Genomic DNA, 27,559 nt, shown 5'->3' with positions numbered 1-27,559 from the left:
GCATGCCTGTAGTCCCAGCTACTCGGGAGGAGGCTGAGGCAGGAGGATCGCTTGAGCCCAGGAGTTGGAGGTTGCTGTGAGCGAGGCTGACCCCACGGCATAATAGCCCAGGCAACAGAGTAAGACTCTGTCTCAAAAAAATAAATAAAATAAAAATGTTGACTTCATCCAAAAGCACCCTCATGGAAACTTCCAGAACAATGTTTGAGCAAGCATACGGGCACTGTGGCCACCCAAATGGACACATAAAATAAATCATCACAACTTCAGACAGCCTCTATCCTAGGTGCTGAAACATATTGAAAGAAAGAGGTTGGTAATTTTTTTTCCCTCCACTGCAGAGACAATGTTATTCTGTAACCACAAAAAAGGACATTCCGCCGATGGGGACCATGTCTTCTTCCAATCTACGTGTCTGGACTCTACGCACAGTGCTCGGGCAGACCCAGAGCTGAACTGGGCATGGCTCTTGTGCGTGTTATCTGGCGTTGACAGTCTGTCTGCATCTTCCCCGGAAGAGCGTCTTCCATTCACGTTAGCCCAGAACCAGGGTGGTCTATGCACCACACACACATTGTCACTCGCTTCCCGTTCTTCTCCGTCACTTAAAGAAGTGTCCCAAGGATGGAAAAACAAGCACCGCATGCACTCACCAGCAAATTGGAGATACCTGCAAGCGATACAAGTGGATCTACCATTGGATCCAGCAATCCCACGACTGGGCATCTACCCCAAAAGATCAAAAGTCACTCTATGAAAAAGACACCTGCACTCGAATGTTTACAGCAGCACGATTCACAATTGCAAAGCTGTGGAAACAACCCAGGTGCCCATCCATGCACGAGTGGATTAATAAAATGTGGTCTGTGTGCACCATGGAGCACTACTCAGCTCTGAGAAACACAGTGACCCGGCACCTCTTGTGTCTTCCTGGCTGGAGCTGGAGCCCATCCTACTAAGGGAAGCGTCCCGAGAATGGAAACACAAGCACCACGTGCGCTCACCAGCAAACTGGTGTTGACGGATCAGCACCTAAGTGGACACACAGGAGTGACATCTGTCGGGTGTCGGGCAGGTGGGAGGGGAGGAGGGGACGGGTGTAGACAGACACGACGAGTGAGACGTGCACCGTCTGGGGGATGGGCACGCTTGAGGCTCTGACTCGAGGGGGGGAGGGGGGCAAGGGCAATATACGTGACCTTGACATTGGTACCCCCATGATACGCTAAAATAAAAAAATAAAAAAACAATTGATCTCATGGAGACAGAGAACAGAATTATGGCTGCCACAGGCTGGGAAGGGTAGCAGGGAGTTGAGAATAAAGTGGGGTTGGCTAATGGGTGGGTGCAAAAAGATAGTTGGATGGTTAGAGAGAATGAACAATTATTTGATAGCACAACAAAGTGACTGTAGTCAGCAATAAGTGAGGGAATCCTTTAAAATAACTAAAAGAATGGCACTGCAATGTTCCTAACACCAAGAAATGACAAATGCCTGAGGTGATGGATACCCCAGTTACCCTGATTTGATTACGACACACTATATGCCTTTTGCAAAAACATCACATGTACCCTACAAATATATACATACTATTGTATGCTCATAATAATTAAAAATTAAAAAAATTTTTTAAATACAAAAAAAAAAAAAGGTAGAGCTTTAGGAAGTCCCTCACAAAGGTTTCATCCCACTTTTTCCCCCGGTTTCCAAATTCAGCTTTCTATACAGCAGCGACAGGAGGGTGCTGAGACTCTCTTTAATTAGCAGGAGGCACATGAGGTCGTATCGTAAGCACTCTGTCGTTGCAAAGCCACAGTTCCAGCTCTGCCCCATGCAGACGGCTGAGTTTTCCATGCCACCTGCGTGTCATGCATACGGGGGCAGTTTGCAAAGTCAACCCACCATGTTTTGCAAAAAAAGCAAGCCCCGAGTGACATGCAGGGCCATTCAGCAGAATGTGGTGGTGAGCGCTGCTGAGATTTTCTTTGCAGGCACAGCCTGGAAAACGTTTGCAAAATGCTGCCACCCTTAGCAAGTTGTGTTCCGTGATGAGCTACTCCACAAAGTAAGTGGGCAGAAGCAGATCAGAAGGAGGGCAGGTTGCAGGAGACCTGGCAAGCAATCGCCCCCGGTGGTGAGCAGCAGGGCCGGGAGTGATTTATACCATATTTCCCCCGAAAATAAGACCCGCCCATCAAACAAGCCCCAGCGGGATGTCTAAGCATGTGCGCAATAGAAGCCCTACCCGGAAAATCAGCCCTAGTGACGGGCGTGGCTATGAAAATCAGCCCTAGTGACGGGCGTGGCTATGAAAATCAGCTCTCGTGGTGGGCGTGGCTATGAAAACCAGCCATGGTGGTGGGCGTGGCTATGAAAATCAGCCCTGGTGATGGGCGTGGCTATGAAATCAGCCCTAGTGGTGGGCGTGGCTATGAAAATCAGCCCTAGTGATGGGCGTGGCTATGAAAGCAGCCCTAGGGATGGGCGTGGCTATGAAAGCAGCCCTAGTGATGGGCGTGGCTATGAAAATCAGCCCTAGTGGTGGGCGTGGCTATGAAAATCAGCCCTGGTGATGGGCGTGGCTGTGAAAATCAGCCCTAGTGGTGGGCGTGGCTATGAAAATCAGTCCTGGTGATGGGCGTGGCTATGAAAATCAGCCCTGGTGATGGGCGTGGCTATGAAATCAGCCCTAGTGGTGGGCGTGGCTATGAAAATCAGCCCTAGTGATGGGCATGGCTATGAAAATCAGCCCTAGTGATGGGCGTGGCTATGAAAATCAGCCCTAGTGGTGGGCGTGGCTATGAAAATCAGCCCTGGTGGTGGGCGTGGCTGTGCAGCGCATCTGCACAACCCATGCGTGTCGTCGCGGAGCGGGAAAGAACACGAGCAGCCCTTCTCATCCGCCCCGTGAGAGCTCTAGTGCTCCACAGGAGAGATCGGGGCCGGTGGCTCTAAAGGAAACAGAGTCGCAAGACATTCAGGATGGGATTCGGGGACTGGAGAGTGAGGATGATGTTCCAGAAGAAGACGACTTCACTCTATTGGAATCAATGTAGATGGTTGTACCGTACTTAAAAAACAAATAACACATCCCCTGAAAATAAGCCCTAGGGTGTCTTCTTGAGGGAAAATAAATATAAGACCCTGCCTTATTGTCAGGGAAACACGGTAGTTCCAGCCCCTACCCTTCAGGGATGCAACCTCAGCCAATGATTTCATCTACCTGGACTGCATTTTCTCCATTATAAACACGGGAAATACAAATGCTCAATAGTAGGTAAGAAAAAAAAAGAATACTATTTAAAATTTTAAAAAGCATAAAAATTTTTTTAAAAAAACATTAAGAAATTATAAAATAAATCAATAAATAAATAAACACAGAAAGAGGACGTATTCTACGATGTTTGATGCTTGCCCAAAGAAAAGGAGAATGAGTTCTGCAAACTGTCAAATGCGATTGGAATGTCAGGGACGGTTACGCAGCAATTGATCTTGCCCTATTCGGAATCGCCAGGGATGTCATGAATAATTCTCGTGCAGGCTCATCAATATCACCCGAGAGGCGTGCTGAACACCACCTGGCATGTCAATAGCACCAAGATGAACACCTGGCCCACGGCCAGTCCCCGTGGGGCTGTAAGGGAAGAGACACATTAAAAGGAAAAAGAGATTGTGATTTCAGGATGTCTCATTGCACTAAAAAAAAAAAAAAAGAGAGAGAGAGCTGAAATTTTAAGATTTGATGAAAACTACAAAACAGAATCAATCACCCCGCCCCAAGTTTATATATTTTTTTCACATAAGATATTTAATAGCCTCTATCTTATACTTGCTTCGCTGGGTCTTGAACAACTGATTCTAAATCCAGGAGACTATTCATGTGGGGGGAAAAAAAATCTAGAAATGTTCTTTCCTAGCCCGGATCATATATAAAAAAAAAAAAAAAGTAATATATTCCTGTTAGATTCAACCAGGTGAATTGCCTTTTTTTAAATAGGCAATATTAAATATCAGAAATTTCCTATGGTTCAGCCACTAGACCAGAGACTGATGTAGATACGGCACAAATGGCCTTGTCCGCCACGAATCCACAGTCTCTCATACTTGCTAAAACGTGTCCCTCCTAATCTGCTTCCCGTGACAGCTTGTGTTCCAATTCATCAAGGGCTTGCTCAAATAAAACCCTTTCCGAAGGATTTATAGACTTGCACACTCAAGACACAGCCTCCTAAAGGAAGTAATAGAGTCTCTACTATTTAAAATACATTTTTATCGGGAGCTACTCTTAAAAGGAGCTGCCTCGTTTTTCTTCATTTTTGTCCTTTTTGTTGTTGTTGTTTTTTTCCTTTAAATAACGGAGCTCAACCTGTGTATTAATCATGGGTCTCCAGGGAGAAAGGCCAGGAGGTATATGCATAAAGAGACAGATTTATTTTAACACATTGGTTTATGCTACTATAGAGGCTGCTAAGTCCAAAATCTGCAAGGGAGGCCATGGGGCTGGAGACCCAGGGCAGTGCTCTTGTTACAGCTCAAGTTCAAGTTCAAAGTCCTGGCAGAATGCCCTCTGGCTTGGGAGAGGTCTGTCTTTTGTTCTACTCAAGTCTTCGACTGATTAGACAAGGCCCACCCAGGCCATGGAAGGTCTCTGCTTCACTCAAAGTCCACCGGTTTAAATGTTGATTTTGGCCAGGCAGGGTGGCTCACGCCTGTCATCCCAGCACTCTGGGAGGCCGAGGCGGGAGGATCACCTGAGTCCAGGAGTTGGAGGTTGCTGTGAGGGAGGCTGATGCCACGGTACTCACTCTAACCTGGGCAACAAAGTGAGACGCTGTCTCAAAAATAAAATAAAATAATTTTAAAAAAAACACCAAAATAGAGATTTTGCTCTGTGGAGCTACTTATAAAAGAAGAAGAAAATTATCTAGGGCCAGGAAACACGGAATTATTTTTAAAACCTATTGATCAACCTCCCCCCCCCCACAAACCTCTAAACTCCTTCCCTTAGATTTCCTCTCCTTAACTGATCTTTATGGGGCCCGTTGAGAAATGAGTGGCAACAGTAACTAGGAAAACTCACTTTGAAGTTCACCCCTCACCTGGGAGTCCACAGGTGACCCTGAGGTTCTGGGGTTGAGGCCCCTAGAACAGCTGCAAAGGCCTCTGGGAGGAGCCAGCAGGGCCGGGATAAAAGCGGAATTCACCTTCTAGCAATTTCCCCAGCTCCGAACACTTAAGTCGGCGTTTAATCTCATGGGGGTGTGGCTTTTCCTGCTGGCTTTGTAAAATTAAATCTGTCCAATACAATTCACCTGATCTTATAGGTAGTATTCTTATCAGGGTATTACCACGTAAAATATACTATCATTATAAGACTATTACAAGGGCTAAAGCTCAGAAAAGAAAAAACAATTATCATCGCTTAGAGATGACAAGAGAGGCAGTATGGCATAATGGAGGAAGGTGTCTAATAAAGTTGATTTCAAAAACCATAAATAGGGGCCGGGACGTGGCGGCTCATGCCTGTCATCCTAGCACTCTGGGAGGCCGAGGCGGGAGGATCGCTAGAGGTCAGGAGTTCGAGACCAGCCTGAGCAAGAGCAAGACACAATCTCTACTAAAAATAGAAAGACATTAATTGGCCAATTAAAAATATAGAGAGAAAAAATGAGCCGGGCTTGGTGGCGCATGGCTGTAGTCCCAGCTACTCGGGAGGAGGCTGAGGCAGGAGGATCGCTTGAGCCCAGGAGTCTGAGGTTGCTGTGAGCTAGGCTGACGCCATGGCACTCACTCTAGCCTGGGTGACAGAGCGAGACTCTGTCTCAAAAAAAAAAAAAATTGAAATGCAAGGACCCAGAAGTGTGAACAAATTCATTGCAGCATGTGGTTTTCCCTCCTAGCCTAGCAGATGCACAGCTAGTCTCTGAGACTGTGTTGTTTGTCCACGGGCTATAAAAAATTAGTCATCGCTCTTGGGGGGTCACACACCCTCTTGGGGGAGCCACAGGTCATGAATATGCAAGAGGGAACTAGCCTAGGGAATGCTGCCCTCCCATGCTTGCTTAGTTTTGAACTTCACTCCCATTACCTTTGTTAATCTTCTTCCCATTCATATTAACAATTATTGGCCGGGCGCGGTGGCTCACGCCTGTCATCCTGGCACTCTGGGAGCCCGCTCAAGGTCAGGAGTTCAAGACCAGCCTGAGCAACAGCGAGACCCCGTCTCTACTATAAATAGAAAGAAATTAATCGGCCAACTAAAAAAAATATATAGAAAAAATTAGCCGGGCGTGGTGGCGCATGCCTGTAGTCCCAGCTACTCGGGAGGAGGCTGAGGCAGGAGGATCGCTTGAGCCCAGGAGTCTGAGGTTGCTGTGAGCGAGGCTGACGCCACGGCACTCACTCTAGCCCAGGCGACAGAGCGAGACACTGTCTCAAAAAATAAATAAATAAACAAACAAATATTATAAGTATTACATAACCCACGTTCACCAGTGAATCCATGACTAACAACCCCATTTGATGAGTGAAAGCCCATTGCCGTGTTCTATTTTTTTTTTAATTTTTTAATTTTTTTTATTTAAAAATATTTTCTATACTTAAAAAATTTTTTTGTTTTACTTCTCTTTTTTTTTTTTTTTTTTTTTTAAATTTCAGGGATCATTGTCTACCGATTCCATGTTCTTTAGAAGCTTAGACGATTTCTAGAGAATTCTTTAGCCGAGGAAACGTCCAGCAAGGGGATTTCGGCCTCCAGGATGAGGGAGGTTGGGAGTGAAGCCAGAGGAAGGCAGCCAGGCGCTATGGGAAGGGTCAGGACCAGAAGCCGAGCAGTGGGTGGCCCTGGCTCCCACCGTGTGACCTCCAGCCCCCAGGGACATCTTAGCAAAGGACATCTCTGTCCTTTCTAAGCCAAACAAAGCAAGGCTTGCAAGAGGCATCGCTTGTAGCAACGTGAGCAGAAGGTGCTGCGGGCAAGCACACAAAAGGCTTGCAAAACATTTGCAAACCCGCACCTTCTCCGCCACACCTGTTGACACCTGGTGCCTTTGAGGACTGACTCCCAAATCACTGTCTTGCAGGTGACCAAGACGGGACGCCTCTTAAGATGCCAGGTCACCTTGATGTCCCTAGAGAGCATCAGGATTCCTTCCTACCGTATTTCCCCGATAATAAGACCCACCTGTCAAATGAGCCCCAGCAGGATGTCTGAGCACGTGCTCAGTGGAAGCCCTACCCCGAAAATCAGCCCCGGTGATGGGCGTGGCTATGAAAATAAGCCCTGGTGATGGGCGTGACTATGAAAAAATCAGCCCTGGTGATGGGCGTGGCTATGAAAATCAGCCCTAGTGGTGGGCGTGGTTGAGAAAAATCAGCCCCAGTGGTGGGCGTGGCTATGAAAATCAGCCCTAGTGGTGGGCGTGGCTATGAAAATCAGCCCTAGTGGTGGGCGTGGCTATGAAAATCAGCCCTGGTGGTGGGCGTGGCTATGAAAATCAGCCCTAGTGATGGGCGTGGCTATGAAAATCAGCCCTAGTGAGGGGCGTGGCTGCGCAGCGCATCTGCACAACCCATGCGTGTCGTCGCGGAGCGGGAAAGAACACGAGCAGCCCTTCTCATCCGCCCCGTGAGAGCTCTAGTGCTCGACAGGAGAGATCAGGGCCGGTGGCTCTAAAGGAAACAGAGTCGCAAGACATCCAGGATGGGATTCGGGGTCTGGAGAGTGAGGATGATGTTCCAGAAGAAGACGACCTCACTCTACTTGAATCAATGCAGATGGTTGTGCCGTACTTAAAAAAAATAACACAGCCCCTGAAAATAAGCCCTAGGATGTCTTCTGGAGGAAAAATAAATAGAAGACCCTGTCTTATTTTCGGAGAAACATGGTACTTGAACAACCTTGGGACTTCCAGAGCTAAGGCGAGATGACAAGTGTCTGTTCAGCCCGGAGTGCGGCCTTTTATTAGACACCTTCTGTTTGCTTTCGGCGTTTCTGCGTCTCTCCAGACAGAAGTGGGAAAAACAGCACTTTGTTGTTCATTCTTGCCTGCTTCTAGGATGGCGGACGAGGAGAGGCTTGGCCAGGGACCTGTTTGCGAAGGAAGCCAGGTGTATAAGAAGCAGGTGCCCCTTCAGAAGGAGGGCACACCTGTCGTTCCCGGGGAGACAGGTGGATGCGGGCGCCAGGTTTTGGGGAAGCCGCGGGTGGCTGGCAGGGTCTCTCTGCATTTCTGTTCACGGCCAACCACGTTCAGGCGTTTTCATGGCAAGCTGCCAGTGCAGGGGGGTAATTAATTAAAGACCTCTCCTTGCCAGGGATATTGGCCGTTTTGACATCTCGGTCGGCTCTTCCAAAGCTGCCTTTGTCACCTGTGAGCTCCCCAGTGGGAAAAGCTAAGAGCACAGAGTTGCAAGCGTCATCATGCTAAGGACCAGTTTCCTTTGCCAAAAAAATAAAATAAAATAAAAACCAGCGCACTGTTTTCTTTATCCTCCCCTTGAGGAAAACTCTCCCACTGAGTCATTTCACTGGGTTCTCTGCTTATCTTGCAATTCCACGCCAGCAGTACCATTTTTTTTTCTCTGTCCAGCGTATGTAGGCAGTTCTGCGAGCCTGCATGGTGTGTGGTTTTAGAGGAGATCATTAAATGTAGGCTCAGCCCCAAGAAGGGCAGGACAGAACTCGCGATCTTGCCAGGCAACATTTAAACCGCTAGCAACGGCAGGGCGTGGAGGCTCACGCCTGTCATCCCAGCACTCTGGGAGGCCGAGGCTGGAGGATCACTCAAGGTCAGGAGTTCGAGACCAGCCTGAGCAAGAGCGAGACCCTGTCTCTACTATATAAATAGAAAGAAATGAATTGGCCAACTAAAAATATATATAGAAAAAATCAGCCGGGCATGGTGGCACATGCCTGTCGTCCCAGCTACTCGGGAGGAGGCTGAGGCAGGAGGATCGCTGGAGCCCAGGAGTTGGAGGTTGCTGTGAGCGAGGCTGATGCCATGGCACTCACTCTAGCCCGGGCAACAGAGTGAGACTCTGACTCAAAAAAAAAAAAAAAAAAAGATGCACAACTTAGTAATTATAGCTGCAAAAATACCTAGTGGTAGGTTATATCTACTTATAAAACCAAATATAGGCTCTTTTCCTAAAACACACAAAAAGAACTTCATGTAGCCAAAGCTATAGTAATGGTAAAAATGCTAGGAAGCTAAATCTCTTTGTTAATCCTTGAAATGAATGTTATTTAAGCAGCTACAATCTGCATAAATATAAGCAGCTTCAGGTGTCCGGCTCAATTTGCCTAATCCAACACTTATCACTGCTTGAGCTCAGAAACATAAAACTTAAACTATCAAAAACAGGTTGAGGCCGGGCGCGGTGGCTCACGCCTGTCATCCTAGCACTCTGGGAGGCCGAGGCGGGCGGATTGCTCGAGGTCAGGAGTTCAAAACCAGCCTGAGCAAGAGCGAGACCCTCGTCTCTATTATAAATAGAAATAAATTAGTGGGGCAACTAAAAATATATAGAAAAAAATAGCCGGTTATAATGGCGCATGCCTGTGGTCCCAGCTACTCGGGAGGAGGCTGAGGCAGGAGGATCGCTTGAGCCCGGGAGTTGGAGGTTGCTGTGAGCGAGGCTGACGCCACGGCACTCACTCTAGCCTGGGCAACAGAGTGAGACTCTGTCTCAAAAAAAAAGACAGTCATAGCCATTTGGGATCTGGTCTTGCCCAAAGTCTGTTCTTCCTGGACTTTTCCAATTGCATACATCATTCTCTTTAAACCAGGCTGAGTTGGTTCATGTCATTCATCACGCACCACACAGAGTTCAAACTCCCACGGTGCGGGGCCTCGATTTACCTACGTTGTCTTTTGGTGCCAGGGAAAAGCTGACAGCTAAGACTGCGAGTGCAACATGTGACCCGATGAAATAAAATGACGCGTAGCAGGCAAAAACCTCAGCCCTCCCCGCTCCCGCCAGGTTGAGCCAGTAAGCTGGACGTGGGGTTTGCAGTAAGCAAATCCGGTTTTGCAAGACCGGGCACTTGGCTGAGTTTATCTGAGCAAAAGGAAACAAGAAGAGGTGACAACCTGAGCAAGCCTCTGCCAGGCACCTTGTCTGGCTCCGTTCACTGATGAATACACGTATTAATTAATACGTATTAGTGAATACATATTAATTCACTTTTATGTGAATTCATATGTATTAGTGATTAATATGTATTAGTGAATACATATTAATTATTAAGTAACCTAACCCTATGTTAGGGTTATTAACCCTAATATGTATTAGTGAATACATATTAATTAATATGTATTAGTGAATACAAATTAATTATTAAATAACCTAACCCTAATTGATATGTATTAGTGAATATATTACATATTAATTAATATGTATTAGTGAATACATATTATTAAGTAACCTAACCCTAATTAATATGTATTAGTGAATGCATTACATATTAATTAATATGTATTAGTGAATTAATTAATTTGTGAATGCATATTAATTATGTATTAGTGAATATGTATTAGTGAATGCATATTAATTAATATGCATTAGTGAATACATATTAATTATTAAATAACCTAACCCTCATTAATTAATTAACCCTAATTAACTAATTAACTAATCCTAATTAATAAGTAACAATTAATACTAATAATCGGTACTAATCAATAAGTAATAATTAATACTAATAATCAGTACTAATAAATAACCAATAATTAATGCTAATAATTAGTACTGATCAATAAGTAATAATTAATACTAATAATTAGTGCTGATCAACAAGTAATTAATACTAATAATTAGTGCTGATCAATAAATAATAATTAATGCTAATAATTAGCACTAATCAATGAGTAATAATTAATACTAATAATGAGCACTAATCAATAAGTAATAATTAATACTAATAATTAGTACTAATCAATAAGCAATATTAGTATGATTAGTCAATGCTCACAAACGAGTTGATTCGACACAGTAAGAAGAGAACTCTCACCTGACTGGGGTGCACTCTATTAACCGTAAATGAAAACCACCTGGGGTCCCTCTTATGCTCTCTGTTGAGTGGGTCAGAAAATAACCTGAGCCCTGCCGTCAGGCAGTCGAGACTCGAACCCGGGGCGGTTTTGCATCTTGCTGCTGGTCGGCCTCGGACAAGTTGATGAACCTCTCTGCGCCTCCCTCCCATCCGCCGGGAGTGGAGAAGTATTCACCCCGACAAAAGGCCTATTAGTCACCGGCGCTTGGTCAGCCTCCAAGGAGTGTTGGCTTTTACCGTGTCTATCCGCCACCAGCCGCGCTGGCCTCCTCCCCCTTCCTCCCCGTGTGCTGCACACAGCCCCTGGGCGCCAGGTGTTTCCCCACCGGCTCTTTTCTCCCTCTGGAACGTTCTCCTTCCAGAGACCTGCGCAACTAAATCCCTCGCCCCCTGTTCCACAAAGATGACTCCTTGTCCCTGACCAACCTAGTTCAAATTGCAACCTGCCCCTAACCCCCCTGATCCCCCAAGCTCCTTATTTTTTTTTTCTACTTCCCGTTCTAAGATACTGATGTAATGAATTTATTTGGAGTGTCCGGTGGCGTCTGTCTCTTCCTCCGATACAGAATAAAATCTGAGACGGCGGGAATTTTTTATATCTGTTTTATTCACTGACGTGAACGGGGACTCCAGTGTGTGGAGTAGCTCCTCGAAAAACCGCACACCGCTCAATGAAGTGCTACTACTGCCCCTACCACCGCCACTGTGTTTCGTCACAGCAAGCCGTGGGACCGTGAAGTTTTTAGAGCCAGAAATGACTGCAGAGGTCACCTCTAAGACAATTGCATCTACAAATTCCATCTATAAAGAGATTCCATCTATAAATTCCATCTATAAAGAGATTCCATCTATAAATTCCATCTATAAAGAGATTCCATCTATAAATTCCATCTATAAAGAGATTCCATCTATAAATTCCATCTATAAAGAGATTCCATCTATAAATTCCATCTATAAAGAGAGAAACAGGCCGGGCGCGGTGGCTCACGCCTGTACTCCTAGCACTTTGGGAGGCCGAGGCGGGAGGATTGCTCAAGGTCAGGAGTTCAAAACCAGCCTGAGCAAGAGCGAGACCCCGTCTCTACCAAAAATAGAAATAAATTAATTGACCAACTAAAAATATATATACAAAAAATTAGCTGGGCATGGTAGCGCATGCCTGTAGTCCCAGCTACTCGGGAGGCTGAGGCACGAGGATGGCTTGAGCCCCGGAGATTGAGGTTGCTGTGAGTGAGGCTGACGCCACGGCACTCACTCTAGCCTGGACAACAGAGTGAGACTCTGTCTCAAAAAAAAAAAAAAAAAGAGAGAGAGAAACAGCCCTCTGTTTGACACACGATGCCTTTTTAATTTTATTTATTTATTTTTTTTTGGAGACAGAGTCTCACTCTGTCGCCCAGGCTAGAGTGAGTGCCGTGGCGTCAGCCTTGCTCACAGCAGCCTCAAACTCCTGGCCTCATGCGATCCTCCTGCCTCAGCCTCCTCCCAGAGTAGCTGGGACTACAGGCATGCGCCACCACGCCCGGCTAATTTTTTATATATATATATATATATATATATATTTTTTTTTTTTTTTTTTTTAGTTGGCCAATTAATTTCTTTCTATTTTTTTAGTAGAGACGGGGGTCTCGCTCTTGCTCAGGCTGGTCTCGAACTCCTGACCTCGAGCGATCCACCCGCCTCGGCCTCCCAGAGTGCTGGGATGCCCGGCCTCTGCGATGTCTCGTTGACCGTGTCCTGCCTGAGCCTGCAGGAAGATTCAAGGGGCCCAGCCTCGCAGTCTGCAGCGGGTCTGGGCCACTGGGTGTGGGCTGCACAATCTAGCAGCCCATTACACAGCTGCCTTCTTTACTGGCTGCTCTGAGCAGTGATTTAGGAGATTATAGCAATTAGCGAAGTGTAGGATTAAAATAATAAAGAAAAGCAACAAACATGGGAGGGGAGAGGAGGGAGGGGATTGCTTTCGCCTACACAGACCATTTATGCAAACAAAAGCAAAAGCGCAGAGCTAAGCTGCTAAATCGTAGGTTGCAATTAGCTCGATTGTAGAGTGGCTCGGTCCAGTTTTGAGCAACAAAAGCCAGAGTGAGCCTTCTTAATTGAGGTGAATTAAGTGTTCAGACTGCTCCGCTGCTATAAAAAAAACAGTCGCAAAGCAGCACAGAGATCCAAATCACCCAAACGCTGCTCCGTTCTTCACATTGACGCATCTTTTAATTTTCTTTTTTTTCCTGCTCCTTTTCACATCTAGAGCACTGTGTTTGCTGCAGACTAAGAAAATGAGATGAGGCCGGGCGCGGTGGCTCACACCTGTCATCCCAGCGCTCTGGGAGGCCGAGGCGGGAGGATCGCTCCAGGTCAGGAGTTCGAGACCAGCCTGAGCAAGAGCGAGACCCCCGTCTCTACTAAAAAAAATAGATAGAAATTAATTGGCCAACTAAAAAAACACATATAGAAAAAATTAGCCGGGCGTGGTGGCGTATGCCTGTAGTCCCAGCTACTCGGGAGGAGGCTGAGGCAGGAGGATCGCTTGAGCCCAGGAGTTGGAGGTTGCTGTGAGCGAGGCTGACGCCACGGCACTCACTGTAGCCTGGGCAACAGAGTGAGACTCTGTCTCAAAAGGAAAGGAAAGGAAAGGAAAGGAAAGGAAAGGAAAGGAAAGGAAAGGAAAGGAAAGGAAAGGAAAGGAAAGGAAAGGAAAGGAAAGGAAAGGAAAGGAAAGGAAAGGAAAGGAAAGGAAAGGAAAGGAAAGGAGAAAAGAAAAGGAAAAGGAAAAGGAAAAGAAAAGAAAAGAAAAGAAAAGAAAAGAAAAGAAAAGAAAAGAAAAGAAAAGAAAAGAAAATGAGATGAAATAAATACAGTCAGCCCTTTCTGTATCTGCAAGTTGTTTTTTTTTTTCACTAAAAAATGCATGATTTTTAATTGGATGCCGACTACAAAACCAAACAAAAATAGCTATGAAGGATACTATTGGGATAATAGGAGCAAGTGAATATATTCTGTATTAAACAGTATTATATCAATTTTAAATTTCTTGGAGTTGTAATAATATTGTGGTTATATAAGGGGACATCTTTATTTTTATAGGATATGTAGTCTAGTATCAGGGTGTCACAATTTATTTTTATATTTTTAGGGTTCAAAAGGTAATTTATTTTTTTATATGATTCATACTTATAATTTTCAGATTTTGTATAATGGACAACATCTTCAGTTTGTTTATTTTTTTTGTTTGTTTCTTTTTTTTAATATATATATATTTTTTTTTTATTTCGGCATATTATGGGGGTACAGATTCTAAGGTTTCAATAAATGCCCATTTCCCCCCATCCCCCCAAAAGTCTGAGTCTCCAGCATGACCATCCCCCAGACGGTGCACATCTCACTCATTATGTATGTCTATACCCGCCCCCCTCCCACCTGCCCAATACCCTATCTGCAAGTTTTGCAACTGTGCATCCAATAAACTGCTGACCCTAAACACGGTATTAGAGGAACGTGAAACACGAGCATGGGAGGGGCCAGATTTTTTGCAAAGGGGCTTTCACAGGGCTGACGGTGGGACTCGGTGGCCGGGAGAAGGTTCTGGAACCAATGCTCTGTGGATACCAAGCAACAACTGTCCATGTCTGGAAGCTCGTCCGCCAGAACATGCCCGTGTGTGTGTACGTGTGTGTATGTGTGTGTGTCTGTGTGTGCGCTCGTACTGAAATAGCTACAGCCCAGTCTCCATTATGGAAGATTCTAGAACATCTGAAAGGTAAATGGATCACAAAGGAAGAAGGAAAAGTTGCCAGAGTGCCCCTGAGGTTCAATAACACAGCAGCCAAGAAGAAGAAAAAAAAAAAATACTCTAGAACCACCAGGGAAACACAATCTACAGCCAAACGTCCGTCATAAAATGTTTTTTTTTAACACTCGACCGAAAAAAAAACAGGCAGAATCTAACTCGCGGCGACATTCCCGGACACAGTACAGTGTGTGGCATTTGCCCACCCCCCAAAAAATATATATATTTTGCAAAGAGAAAACAGTGCCACAGTTGAATGCCCTTTTGCACGTACAATTTGCAAGATTAGCCGACTCCTCTTCATCCTGCTGGCCCTTGCAACTGGTTTGGCAATATCTCGATTGCTTCGAGAAAAATCCGTGTTTCGTGTGTGGCTCAAAATAGCATTTTTTCTTCTTCTTCTTCTTCTTCCAGGTGCACCGCTAATTGCTATCGCTGTGTTCCCGAATCACAGAGTGCAGAGGTCACCTTCTGGAAACTTGTGTCTCTGCAGATGCAGCCACCATAATGACAAGCAGAAAGGGGATCAGAGCGGATGTGTTTCGCGACATTTGCCCTTAACTACCTTCCCCGTCATTAGCAATGTCCCCGCCGCGGACAATGACTGTGTTACCCAGCCCACGGGTCTACCCGAGCTGCTTGTTCTGAAGTGACCGTGGCTGTTGTCTCGGCTGCTGGGACAGAATATTCTAGAGCATTGGCAGAGGCGTGGTTAGCAGGAAGGCCCGATGCACCAAAATGCCCACACCCCAAAAAGACAGCAGGAGCTGGTGATGCAATTCTGTTGCTAAATTCTTTATTATTTTATTTATTTTTTGAGACAGAGTCTCACTCTTGTTGCCCAGGCTAGAGTGAGTGCCGTGGCGTCAGCCTCGCTCACAGCAACCTCCAACTCCTGGCCTCGAGCGATCCTCCTGCCTCAGCCTCCTCCTGAGTAGCTGGGACTACAGGCGTGCACCACCATGCCCGGCTGATTTTTTTCTATATGTATTTTTAGTTGGTCAATTAATTTCTTTCTATGTTTAGTAGAGACCGGTGGGGGGTCTCGCTCTTGCTCAGGCTGGTCTCGAACTCCTGACCTCGAGCGATCCTCCCGCCTCGGCCTCCCAGAGTGCTGGGATGACAGGCGTGAGCCACCGAGCCCGCCCGGCCTGTTGCTGAATTCTAAAAACCGGTATCACTAAAGTTTCCACTTAAGATCGCTACATTGTACTCCATGTAAATTATAATTATACCACCAAAACAAACAAATGAAAAAAAAAAAAACTATTGTAATTTATTCCTTGATTCTTGCTTAGGGGAAGAGAGATACAAAAGCAGGCATTGCATTTCTCCTGGTCACCAGACTGTTTTCCACAACCTACTTTAATCCTGAAGGCTAGAACTGACTTCTTGGTTTGACCTTGGGTGTCTTGTGGCTCTCTCATTGAAAAACTCACTATCAAAAATAAGCCTAAGAGGCCGGGCGTGGTGGCTCACGCTTGTAATCCTAGCACTCTGGGAGGCCGAGGCGGGCGGATTGCTCAAGGTCAGGAGTTCGAAACTAGCCTGAGCGAGACCCTGTTTCTACTATAAAAATAGAAAGAAATTAATTGGCCAACTAATATATATATATATATATATATATATATATATATATAAATTAGCCGGGCACGGTGGCGCATGCCTGTAGTCCCAGCTACTCGGGAGGCCCAGGCAGGAGGATCGCTTGAGCCCGGGAGTCTGAGGTTGCTGTGAGCGAGGCTGACGCCACGGCACTCACTCTAGCCTGGGCAACAAAGCGAGACTCTGTCTCAAAAAATAAATAAATAAATAAATAAATAAGCCTAAGAATCGAAACTTCCTGGCCTAGGGCTAGAAGGCTGCAATGTTATGGGGAAATCACCAGTATTCAGGCTACTCAATTATCTCCATAGCTGCTAGAGTAAGTGCAATAAAAAAAGTGCACATTTCCATTGCATTTTATATGCATCAGCCCAAAACATCTAGCCTTTGAAACGCTTCCTGTCCATGAAGGCAAAAACCCACAGCCCACTTGTCCAAACTACTGCACCCCACATATATTCACACCATGATAATGCACGACACCTCCCCAATATACTACGATCCTGCTCATGGTCAAAAGGGACGGACAGGCCGGGCGCGGTGGCTCACGCCTGTCATCCTAGCACTCCGGGAGGCCGAGGCGGGCGGATTGCTCAAGGTCAGGAGTTTGAAACCAGCCTGAGCAAGAGCGAGACCCCGTCTCTACTATAAATAGAAAGAAATTAATTGGCCAACTAATATATATACAAAAAATGAGCCGGGCGTGGTGGCGCATGCCTGTAGTCCCAGCTACTCGGGAGGAGGCTGAGGCAGGAGGATCGCTTGAGCCCAGGAGTTGGAGGTTGCTGTGAGCGAGGCTGATGCCACGGCACTCACTCTAGCCTGGGCAACAAAGCGAGACTCTGTCTCAAAAAAAAAAAAAAAAAGGGACGGACATTTAGAAAAGACAATGGATTTATATTTATTTGAGGGAGAGCAATACTTCAGATTTTATATCTCTAAGCAGGTTCCTTTTTTTCAATTTTAATAATTTCCATTTTTCTATTTCTTTCTTTTTTTTTTTTTTTTTTGATTGACACATAAGACATTCTCTGACAATCTAAGCAGGTTCTAAGTTATTTTTTCCTGCCCGTGAATGTTCTAGGTGCTGGCATAAGAAGATATACAAAGAAGAGACACTCTTTCCCTTTTTTTTTTTTTCCCCAATTCTGGAGGCTTTTTGGAGCACCAATACCACGCCAAGCTGGATTCACAGGCATTATTAAATGCCTACTACGTGCTCGAAATTGCATGAGGTACCAGAGACACAGAAAGCGTGTTCTTTGCACGGTACGATTGGGAAGGCTTCATGCTCGCTTTTTTTAGGAAAATGCTTTGCTTCTGCAGAACTGGAATCTATAACAACCACTGAATTTGAGTGTGTTCTAATTATTGAGAATTCTCTTAAGAATTAGAGAACCGTATGAGGGTATTTCTCTAGTGCAACTAGTTTATCTTTTATCCAGATGCCAAAGCTGGCCCAAGCCCATTGCTCTCCTTTCCTTGATATTGTCGCTCTTATAAAGCAAAAAAGATGACACCAGACACAAGTCATTCTCTGGCAAGCACGGGAGTGAAATAATAATGACCAACGCCTCCTGAGAAACCATCCCCAGAGTTTCACGTGGGTCCACATGTTCGATCCTTGTAACAATCGTATAGTTTGAGATTTGTCTCATTACACAGAAGAAACCAGGGAGGCACAGAGAGGCTGAGTAGCTTGGGCAGAGCTGCACAGCGCACAGGGTGGCCGGGCTGGGTCTACAACCACAGACACCAAGCCCCAGAGCCTGTGCCCTTAACCACTGAAACACACTGCCCCTGAGAGGGGAGGAGGATGGGAAAAGGCAACGATAAAAACCAAAACCAGGGCCCGGCGTGGTGGCTCACGCCTGTAATCCTAGCTCTCTGGGAGGCTGAGGCGGGCGGATTGCTCAAGGTCAGGAGTTCAAAACCAGCCTGAGCAAGAGCCAGACCCCGTCTCTACTAAAAATAGAAAGAAATTAATTGGTCAATTAATATATATATAGAAAAAAATTAGCCGGGCGTGGTGGCGCATGCCTGTCGTCCCAGCTACTCAGGAGGCTGAGGCAGGAGGATCGCTTGAGCCCAGGAGTTTGAGGTTGCTGTGAGTGAGGCTGATGCCACGGCACTCACTCTAGCCTGGACAATGGAGTGAGACTCTGTCTCAAAAATAAAACAAACACAAAACCGTGTTTATGCCGCATTGGGTTTGAGTGCATGAGGTTTGGACCTGCAGACGAGGCCTGCAACGCCGTGTACGCAGCCTGCCCTGAACTCCCAATGCTCCTCTTGCAGAATGAAGTGTCAGGTGACAGTGAGGTAGAAACAGACGGGACCAAACTGGTGGTGGGACCCCCTTTCCCCTCTCTAGATCAAAACAGAAAAGGCTCAGGAGACCAGACCCGCCAAGGACAAAACTGCAGGGCCCTGCTGAGAAGAAACAACACCCGGATGTCCACCCGGATAAGAACATTTCAGCTCCTAGATTCTGCAAATACCGCCAGACCCTCCTGTTTCTCAATGATCACCCAAGGTCGCCCCGGCTGTTCCCGCCAAAAGTCCCCAGCCCGGCCCAAACGGTATAGAAGCCCGCAGCCCCTTCAAACGGGGGCGACTTCTGGGTCCCCTCCCCCTCTCTCGGGACCCACGAACCTCGCCCGGGAGCGCTTGATAAAGCCACGCGGTTTGGCGCCCCCTGCTCATTCTCTCTGTCTGTCTGTCTTTTCTTTTCACCGCCGCCGCCCAAAAACCTCACCCAAAGCCGAGCTTCTCCAGAACAAGCCGCGCTGCCAATGTGACAGCGGAGTTTCCAACGCTTAAAGCGAGCCGTGCATGTGTTTCCATCCCCGGAAGAAAAAGGGGCCATGGTAATGCCACTAGAACCTTCTCGTGGACATCGGAGCTTTTCCACGGAACTGTCACCCGCCCTGCAGCCTCTGCTGCTTTGACAACAGGCTGGGGTTCGAGGGATGGGGGGGGCTGGCTTACCTTTTTGCAGTCGGGTAAGGACTTCTCACCGGCCAGCGTGCTGAAAATGGGGTTCTGCAGAAATAGGAGAGGGAAGAGCACGTTAGAACTGTCAGCATCCAGGAACGTGGGCCTTGCCTTGTTCGTTTCCAATCCGAGGTGGGCACGACCTCCGGTGACCCCTCTGGATTTTAGGACGTGTCTGCTCTTCGCTGTTCCCCTGGGCCCCCCTGCCCAAGCTTCTGGAATATTTATTACGGACCAACAAATATTCAGTGAGGTAAGGACTCCCACTTATATCTGTTTTTTTTTTTTTCTTTTTCTTTTTTTTTTATTTCAGCATATGATAGGGGGTACAAATGTCAAGGTCACGTATATTGCCCTTGCCCCCCCTCCCCCCTCGAGTCTGAGCTTCAAGAGTGTCCATCCCCCAGACGGTGCACGTCTCACTCGTTGTGTTTGTGTATAGTTCCATTTTACAAACAGGGCAACTGAAGCACAAGTAGGTTAATGGCCAAGGATGACCAAACCTTGGATATGTTATTGCTTCTGGTTGTTTGCTTTCTTTTGTTTGCTATTCAGAACTATGCTGCAGGCCAGGCGGGGTGGCTCACGCCTGTCATCCCAGCACTCTGGGAGGCCGAGGCAGGAGGATCGCTTGAGCCCAGGAGTTTCAGGTTGCTGTGAGCGAGGCTGACACCATGGCACTCACTCTAGCCTGGGCAACAAAGTGAGACTCTGTCTCAAAAAAAAAAAAACAATAATATATATAACCTTAACATTTGTACCCCCATAATATGCTGAAATAAAAAAAAAACTCTGCTACAATAAACATACCTGTGTGTATATATATTAATATATACTATATATGTGTATTATATATGCATAGCATATACAAGTATGTACATGCATATATGTGTGTATATCTATATATTTATACTTATAATTTTGTTTTGGTTGAATAGGGTCAAAAAATAAAAGAAGTCTATAACAACAACAACAAAAAAGACTGTGGTATTGCTGGAAGACATATATATAACCTTCCTCCTACTCTCTCCTCAAATAAACATCCTAAAAACATTCACCACCTCACCCAGGGTTTTGTTTTGTTTCGGAATGAGCAATGTGTGCAGTGGCTTTTCATCGTCTTTGCTCGAGAGCTGCAAGTCACGAGAGAGGCCTCGATGTCCCTGCTCAGACCCAACGCGACTCAGTTGTTTCAACAGTCCCCTTGACCAGCCCAACGCCTAGCGTGAAGGTATCCGATAAACATGCATCGAATAGATGCAAAAACAAATGACATCATGCAAAACTGCAATCCTTCTCCCAAAACACGGCTTTGGAAGCAGGACGTTGAAAATGCCGCACACGTACGGCATTACGGGAGACGGGAAGGGAGAGAGATCAAATACTCCGAAATAACAGTCAAACACGCCTTTCTCTCTGTTTAGCGCCTATCTGTTGCCTGTCAACTACTCGGTTTGGCTGAACCAGAATTTTCCAGTGTGCAGCCCCACGAACCTCCCGGGCCAGATAATTCTTTGTTTCAAGGCAGTGACGGGGGGCCGTGCTGGTCGTCAGAGGATGTTCTGCGGCATCTCTGGTCTCTACCCACCGCCAGATGCCAGTAACACCCTCCAGCCACCTCACTCATGACAACCAAAACTGCACCCCCGACATTTGCCAAAGCAAATGTGGCAAAAGTGTCCCCACTCGGGAACAATCGGTCTAAACTCTAAAAGGGCTAATTATGAAAATAATCTTGGTTTCTTGGCTAATATACCGTGCTTCCACGAAAATAAGACAGCGTCTCATATTTAGTTTTCCTCCAGAAGACACCCTAGGGCTTATTTTCAGGGCATGTGTTATTTTTTTTTAAGTGCGGTACAGCCATCTACATTGATTCAAATACAGTGAAGTCGTCTTCTTCTGGAACATCATCCTCACTCTCCAGACCCCGAATCCCATCCTGAATGTCTTGCGACTCTGTTTCCTTTACAGCCACCGGCCCCGATCTCTCCTGTCGAGCACTAGAGCTCTCACGGGGCGGATGAGAAGGGCTGCTCGTGTTCTTTCCCGCTCCGCGACGACACGAACGGGTTGTGCAGATGCGCTGCGCAGCCACGCCCGTCACTAGGGCTGATTTTCATAGCCACGCCCACCACTAGGGCTGATTTTCATAGCCACGCCCACCACTAGGGCTGATTTTCATAGCCATGCCCACCACTAGGGCTGATTTTCATGGCCACGCCCACCACTAGGACTGATTTTCATAGCCATGCCCACCACTAGGGCTGATTTTCATGGCCACGCCCATCACCAGGGCTGATTTTCATAGCCACGCCCACCACTAGGGATGGTTTTCATAACCACGCCCACCACTAGGGCTGATTTTCATAGCCATGCCCACCACTAGGGCTGATTTTCATAGCCACGCCCATCACTAGGGCTGAATTTCATAGCCATGCCCACCACTAGGGCTGATTTTCATGGCCACGCCCACCACTAGGACTGATTTTCATAGCCATGCCCACCACTAGGGCTGATTTTCATGGCCACGCCCATCACCAGGGCTGATTTTCATAGCCACGCCCACCACTAGGGATGGTTTTCATAACCACGCCCACCACTAGGGCTGATTTTCATAGCCATGCCCACCACTAGGGCTGATTTTCATAGCCACGCCCATCACTAGGGCTGAATTTCATAGCCATGCCCACCACTAGGGCTGATTTTCATGGCCACGCCCACCACTAGGACTGATTTTCATAGCCATGCCCACCACTAGGGCTGATTTTCATGGCCACGCCCATCACCAGGGCTGATTTTCATAGCCACGCCCACCACTAGGGATGGTTTTCATAACCACGCCCACCACTAGGGCTGATTTTCATAACCACGCCCACCACTAGGGCTGATTTTCATAGCCATGCCCACCACTAGGGCTGATTTTCATAGCCATGCCCACCACTAGGGCTGATTTTCATAGCCACGCCCATCACTAGGGCTGAATTTCATAGCCACGCCCATCACTAGGGCTGATTTTCATAGCCACGCCCCTCACTAGTGCTGATTTCCATAGCCACGCCCACCACAAGGGCTGATTTCCATAGCCACGCCCACCACAAGGGCTGATTTTCATAGCCACACCCATCACCAGGGCTGATTTTCGGGGTGGGGCTTCTATTGCGCACGTGCTTGGACATCCTGCTGGGGCTTATTTCACAGGTAGGGCTTATTTTCGGGGAAACGCAGCAACTAAGTTTCCTCTAGAAAACACAAGTCAGAGGCTGGAAATTTCTCTTCCTACTACTGCTGAATTCAAATTCATTCTCTGTCCGAAATGGGAGGACCCAAATTCCACCCGCCGAAGACCCCAGGTGGGGGCAGCTCAAGAGACCATCACTTCCCTTTTTAACTAAGTTTAAGACACCTCCGCTCGGCCACGCCAGGGAGAGAGAATTAAAGAGCATGTCTGAAAAGTCAAACACTAGTGCTATAGCCTTGGGGAAAATGATCTTCGAGATTAACCACCACCATTCAACCTTTTTATTTTTTTGAGACAGAGCCTCACTCTGTTGCCCATACTAGAGTGCCGTGGCGTCAGCCTAGCTCACAGCAACCTCAGACTCCTGGGCTCAAGCGATCCTCCTGCCTCAGCCTCCCGAGTAGCTAGGACTACAGGCGTGCGCCACTACGCCCGGCTAATTTTTTCTATATATATTAGTTGGCCAGTTCATTTCTTTCTATTTATAGTAGAGACGGGGTCTCGCTCTTGCTCAGGCTGGTCTCGAACTTCTGACCTTCAGCAATCCGCCCACCTCCGGCTTCCTAGAGTGCTGGGATGACAGGCGTGAGCCACCGCGCCCGGCCACCATTCAACCTTTAAGAACAGTCTGGGGCAACCTGAGACACAAGTTTGCAGGATACATGAGAGTCAGAGATGGGTGTAATCAGCTTCACTAAAGAAATGAATACAAAAAATTAGCTGGGTGCGGTGGCTCACGCCTGTCATCCTAGCACTCTGGGAGGCCGAAACGGGAGGATCGCTCAAGCTCAGGAGTTCGAAACCAGCCTGAGCAAGAGCGAGACCCCGTCTCTACTATAAACAGAAAGAAAATTAGCTGGACAACTGAAAATATATACATAGAAAAAAATGAGCCGGGCGTGGTGGCGCATGCCTGTAGTCCCAGCTACTCGGGAGGAGGCTGAGGCAGGAGGATCTCTGGAGCCCAGGAGTCTGAGGTTGCTGTGAGCGAGGCTGACGCCACGGCACTAACTCTAGCCTGGGCAACAGAGCGAGACTCTGTCTCAAAAAAAAAAAAAGAAAAATGCTTTCCAAATTAACTAGCCTTCTACTGGTAAAAAAAAAAAAAAAAAAAAAAGAGAGAGAGAGAGAGAGAAAAAAGTTAAATAAAAATTTAAAAAATGTTTAAAATGCTGATCTCTTCCAAAAACATCCTCACAAATACAAGTAGAAATGATGTTTTATCAGCTATCAGGGCTTGCCGTACCCCAGTCAAGTTGCTGCATAAAATTAATCATCAGAACAGGTGACCCACAAAAGCATACCTTATAAAATGCCTTTACATTTGACTTTGAGCCCCATTAATGGTTAACTTAGAAGACTTAGGTGCTTAACCATGTCTTCCCTATATTAACATTAATAATCATTTTCAGACATATTCTAAGTGGACAGAATAGCAAAAGTGACCTAAAAAGAAAACTGAATTGAGGCCGGGCGCGGTGGCTCACACCTGTAATCCTAGCACTCTGGGAGGTCCAGGCGGGAGGATTGCTTGAGCTCAGGAGTTCAAGACCGGCCTGAGCAAGAGCGAGACCCTGTCTCTACTATAAATAGAAAGAAATTAATTGGCCAACTAATATATATACAAAAAATTAGCTGAGCATGGTGGCGCATGCTTATAGTCCCAGCTACTCGGGAGGAGGCTGAGGCAGGAGGATCGCTTGAGCCCATGAGTTGGAGGTTGCTGTGACGCCACGGCACTCACTCTAGCCCGGGTAACAGAGCGAGACTCTGTCTCAAAAAAAAAAAAAAGCATTAATAATCATTTGCAGACATATCCCAAGTGGGCAGAAAAGCAAAAATGACCTAAAAAGAAAAGTGAATTGAGATGAAAAGGTGACCCTAATAAGCCTTTGGTCAGAGAGCCCACAGATGAAAGATCAGTAACTGATGGCTCAACCAGTCCAGCGTAGAGAAAGAGACTTCCAGAAAGTGCGCTGTTAATATTTATGGGATTCTCACTGGTGGGAACATTTTGCAAAGTGATTGAGCGCTGAAAAGAGACTCTTAACGTTTTTATGTTCCTTTTTTTAAGGGAGAGCTTACCTCTGAGAGTTACTACAATGTTGTTGTTTACTCCCATTAAATTAAGTTTAGAAAAAGAAACAGAATTAAATCTCTACCTCTATTGAGCCAGTTTCTGCCACAGGATGTCTATAACTAAGATTTATATTTTAAGGCCGGGCGAGGTGCCTCACGCCTGTCATCCTGGCACTCTGGGAGGCCGAGGCGGGAGGATCGCTCGAGGTCAGGAGTTCGAGACCAGCCTGAGCAAGAGCGAGACCCCGTCTCTACTAAAAAAATAGAAAGAAATTAATTGGCCAACTGAAAATATATATGGAAAAAATTAGCCGGGCGTGGTGGCGCATGCCTGTAGTCCCAGCTACTCGGGAGGCTGAGGCAGGAGGATCGCTTGAGCCCAGGAGTTGGAGGTTGCTGTGAGCGAGGCTGACGCCACGGCACTCACTCTAGCCCGGGCAACATAGTGAGACTCTGTGTCAAAAAAAAACAAAAACAAAAAACTGCATAATTATAAAACAGCAGTCAAAGTCCCCCCCCATCCAAATAAATGATAAAATTACAGTGTTTTCTTGTAGTCCATGAATACTGAAAATTTCAATTAACCAAGTGAAAAGTCATTGGATGTGCCAGTAGGATTTATAGCCCAGACTAATGACCATCATCTGCATCCTATTTAGCTAATGAAGGCTTGGAACACTTGTGGATAATTAAGGCAAAGCTGACGGGAGGCAATTCGAACCGCGGAAAGATCAAATCTATTTATGTCTTCGTTTAAAACTAAACATATGTAACCGCTCACTCCATCAAGGCATAATGTCTGCTCGTCTAGGGGGTAAGAGAGATGCTCATAAATTAACTAGCTAGGTTAGTTCCCCAAACCAAAAATTCACTCCTCCTGCATTGATTCAATACGTGTCTATTCCTACACTGCTGGTGGGACTGCAAACTAGTTCAACCTCCGTGGAAAGCAACGTGGAGATACCTCAAAGCGATACAAGTGGATCCACCATTCGATCCAGCAATCCCATTGCTGGGCATCTACCCAAAAGATCCAATGACACTCTACAAAAAAGACACCTGCTCTCGAATGTTTATAGCCGCACAATTCATAATTGCAAGGCTGTGGAAACAGCCCAAGTGCCCATCAGTCCAAGAATGGATTAATAAAATGTGGTCTATGTCTACACCATGGAGTACTATTCAGCTCTAAGAAACAATGGTGATCTAGCACATCTTATATTTTCTTGGTTAGAGCTGGAACCCATACTACTAAGTGAAGTTTCCCAAGAATGGAAAAACAAGCACCACGTGCACTCACCAGCAAATTGGTATTAACTGAGCAGCACCTAAGTGGACACATAGGTACTACAGTCATAGGGTATTGGGCAGGTGTGGGGGAGGGGGGCGGGTATAGACATACATAATGAGTGAGATGTGCACCATCTGGGGGATGGTCATGCTGGAGACTCAGACTTGTGGGGGGAGGGGGGAAAATGGGCATTTATTGAAACCTTAAAATCTGTACCCCCATAATATGCCGAAATAAAAAAAAATGATACATTAAACATGTGGGAAGAAAACTTGGAAAAAAAAAAAAAAGCTATGGAAACAACCCAAGTGCCCATCAACTCAAGAGTGGGTTACTAAAACGTGGTCTGTGTACACCATGGAGCACTACTCAGCTCTGAGAAACAGCGGTGACCCAGCACCTCTTGTGTTTCCCTGGCTGGAGCTGGAGCCCATCCTACTAAGGGAAGCGTCCCGAGAATGGAAACACAGGCACCACGTGCGCTCACCAGCAAACTGGTGTGAACGGATCAGCACCTAAGTGGACTCTATTAAAAAAATAGAAAGAAATCAGCTGTACAAAAATTAGCCGGGCGTGGTGGCGCATGCCTGTAGTCCCAGCTACTCGGGAGGCTGAGGCAGGAGGATCGCTTGAGCCCAGGAGATTGAGGTTGCTGTGAGCGAGGCTGAGGCCACGGCACTCACTCTAGCCCGGGCAACAGAGCGAGACTCTGTCTAAAAAAAAAAAAAAAAATTCGATAGGTAAAGAAGAGAGGAAGGAGAAGTTGAGGCAGGAAGGGCATTTTCATAATTACCGGCTATTACAGATCATTTAAATGCACGCACGACAAGAAAGGAAGTTGCAAGGCCCGGCATGCCCAGTGCCTGTTTGAAAGCCCAGCACTGTCATTAGGGAATGAACGAATGTGGTGACATGCCATCATCTCAGATCCGCTCGGGGTCGGTCGGACAGAAAATCGACGGCGACGCGATTTTCCTGCACCCCAGAAATAAAAATGAGAAGGCTTGGGTCACCGTCAGCAGGTTTTGTAATTAGAGGGCTGACAGCTGCAGTCCTCACCCTGGTTCTGAACCACTGCCTTGTCATTTCTTCAGAGAGCTGGCCTTGAGTCCCACCTGCCCAAGCCCTGCAAGCCCAAGGCTAAGGACAAGACGATTAAACCGTCCCCCAGGGCTTGGGGAAATCCCATGATTCTTCCTAGTTATTTATTTTTTTTAATTATTATTATTATTTTGCAACTGCCCTGGGCCCGTTGATTCAAGAAACATTCCTGAGCATTCCTGTTCCAGGAACAGGCTGGGCACGGCAGGGAGCAGAGGGGTAGATGAGCTGTCAGGAGTGCTTTCGAGGGATGCTGAGTCTGAAAACATATCACAGCTGTAGCATTTATAAATTTAAACCAGGTGACACGTGTTGGCCAAAACTAAGCTTAGACTTTTAAAGTGGCGTAAGAGCAGCCAACTGTTGGCTTTAAATTGAATACTAGCACATTATTTTTT

General features: G+C 46.5%; 1 protein-coding gene across 2 annotated transcripts in view; it reads right to left on the bottom strand.

Annotated features, from left to right (window-relative positions):
* RASGEF1B (RasGEF domain family member 1B) overlaps positions 1–27,559 on the bottom strand; it is a 301,773-nt gene that overhangs the window by 220,707 nt on the left and 53,507 nt on the right. For both annotated transcript variants that reach the window (XM_075998735.1, XM_075998734.1), the window contains exon 2: positions 19,444–19,497. In XM_075998735.1, coding sequence (XP_075854850.1) covers positions 19,444–19,497 — 54 coding nt within the window. The remainder of the gene's footprint in view (positions 1–19,443; positions 19,498–27,559) is intronic.

This window comes from Microcebus murinus, chromosome 29 (assembly GCF_040939455.1).
Source record: "Microcebus murinus isolate Inina chromosome 29, M.murinus_Inina_mat1.0, whole genome shotgun sequence".
NCBI classification, from domain to species: domain Eukaryota; kingdom Metazoa; phylum Chordata; class Mammalia; order Primates; family Cheirogaleidae; genus Microcebus; species Microcebus murinus.
The sequence above is the reverse complement of the archived record's forward strand: the minus strand, read 5'-3'. Positions and strand labels throughout refer to the sequence as shown.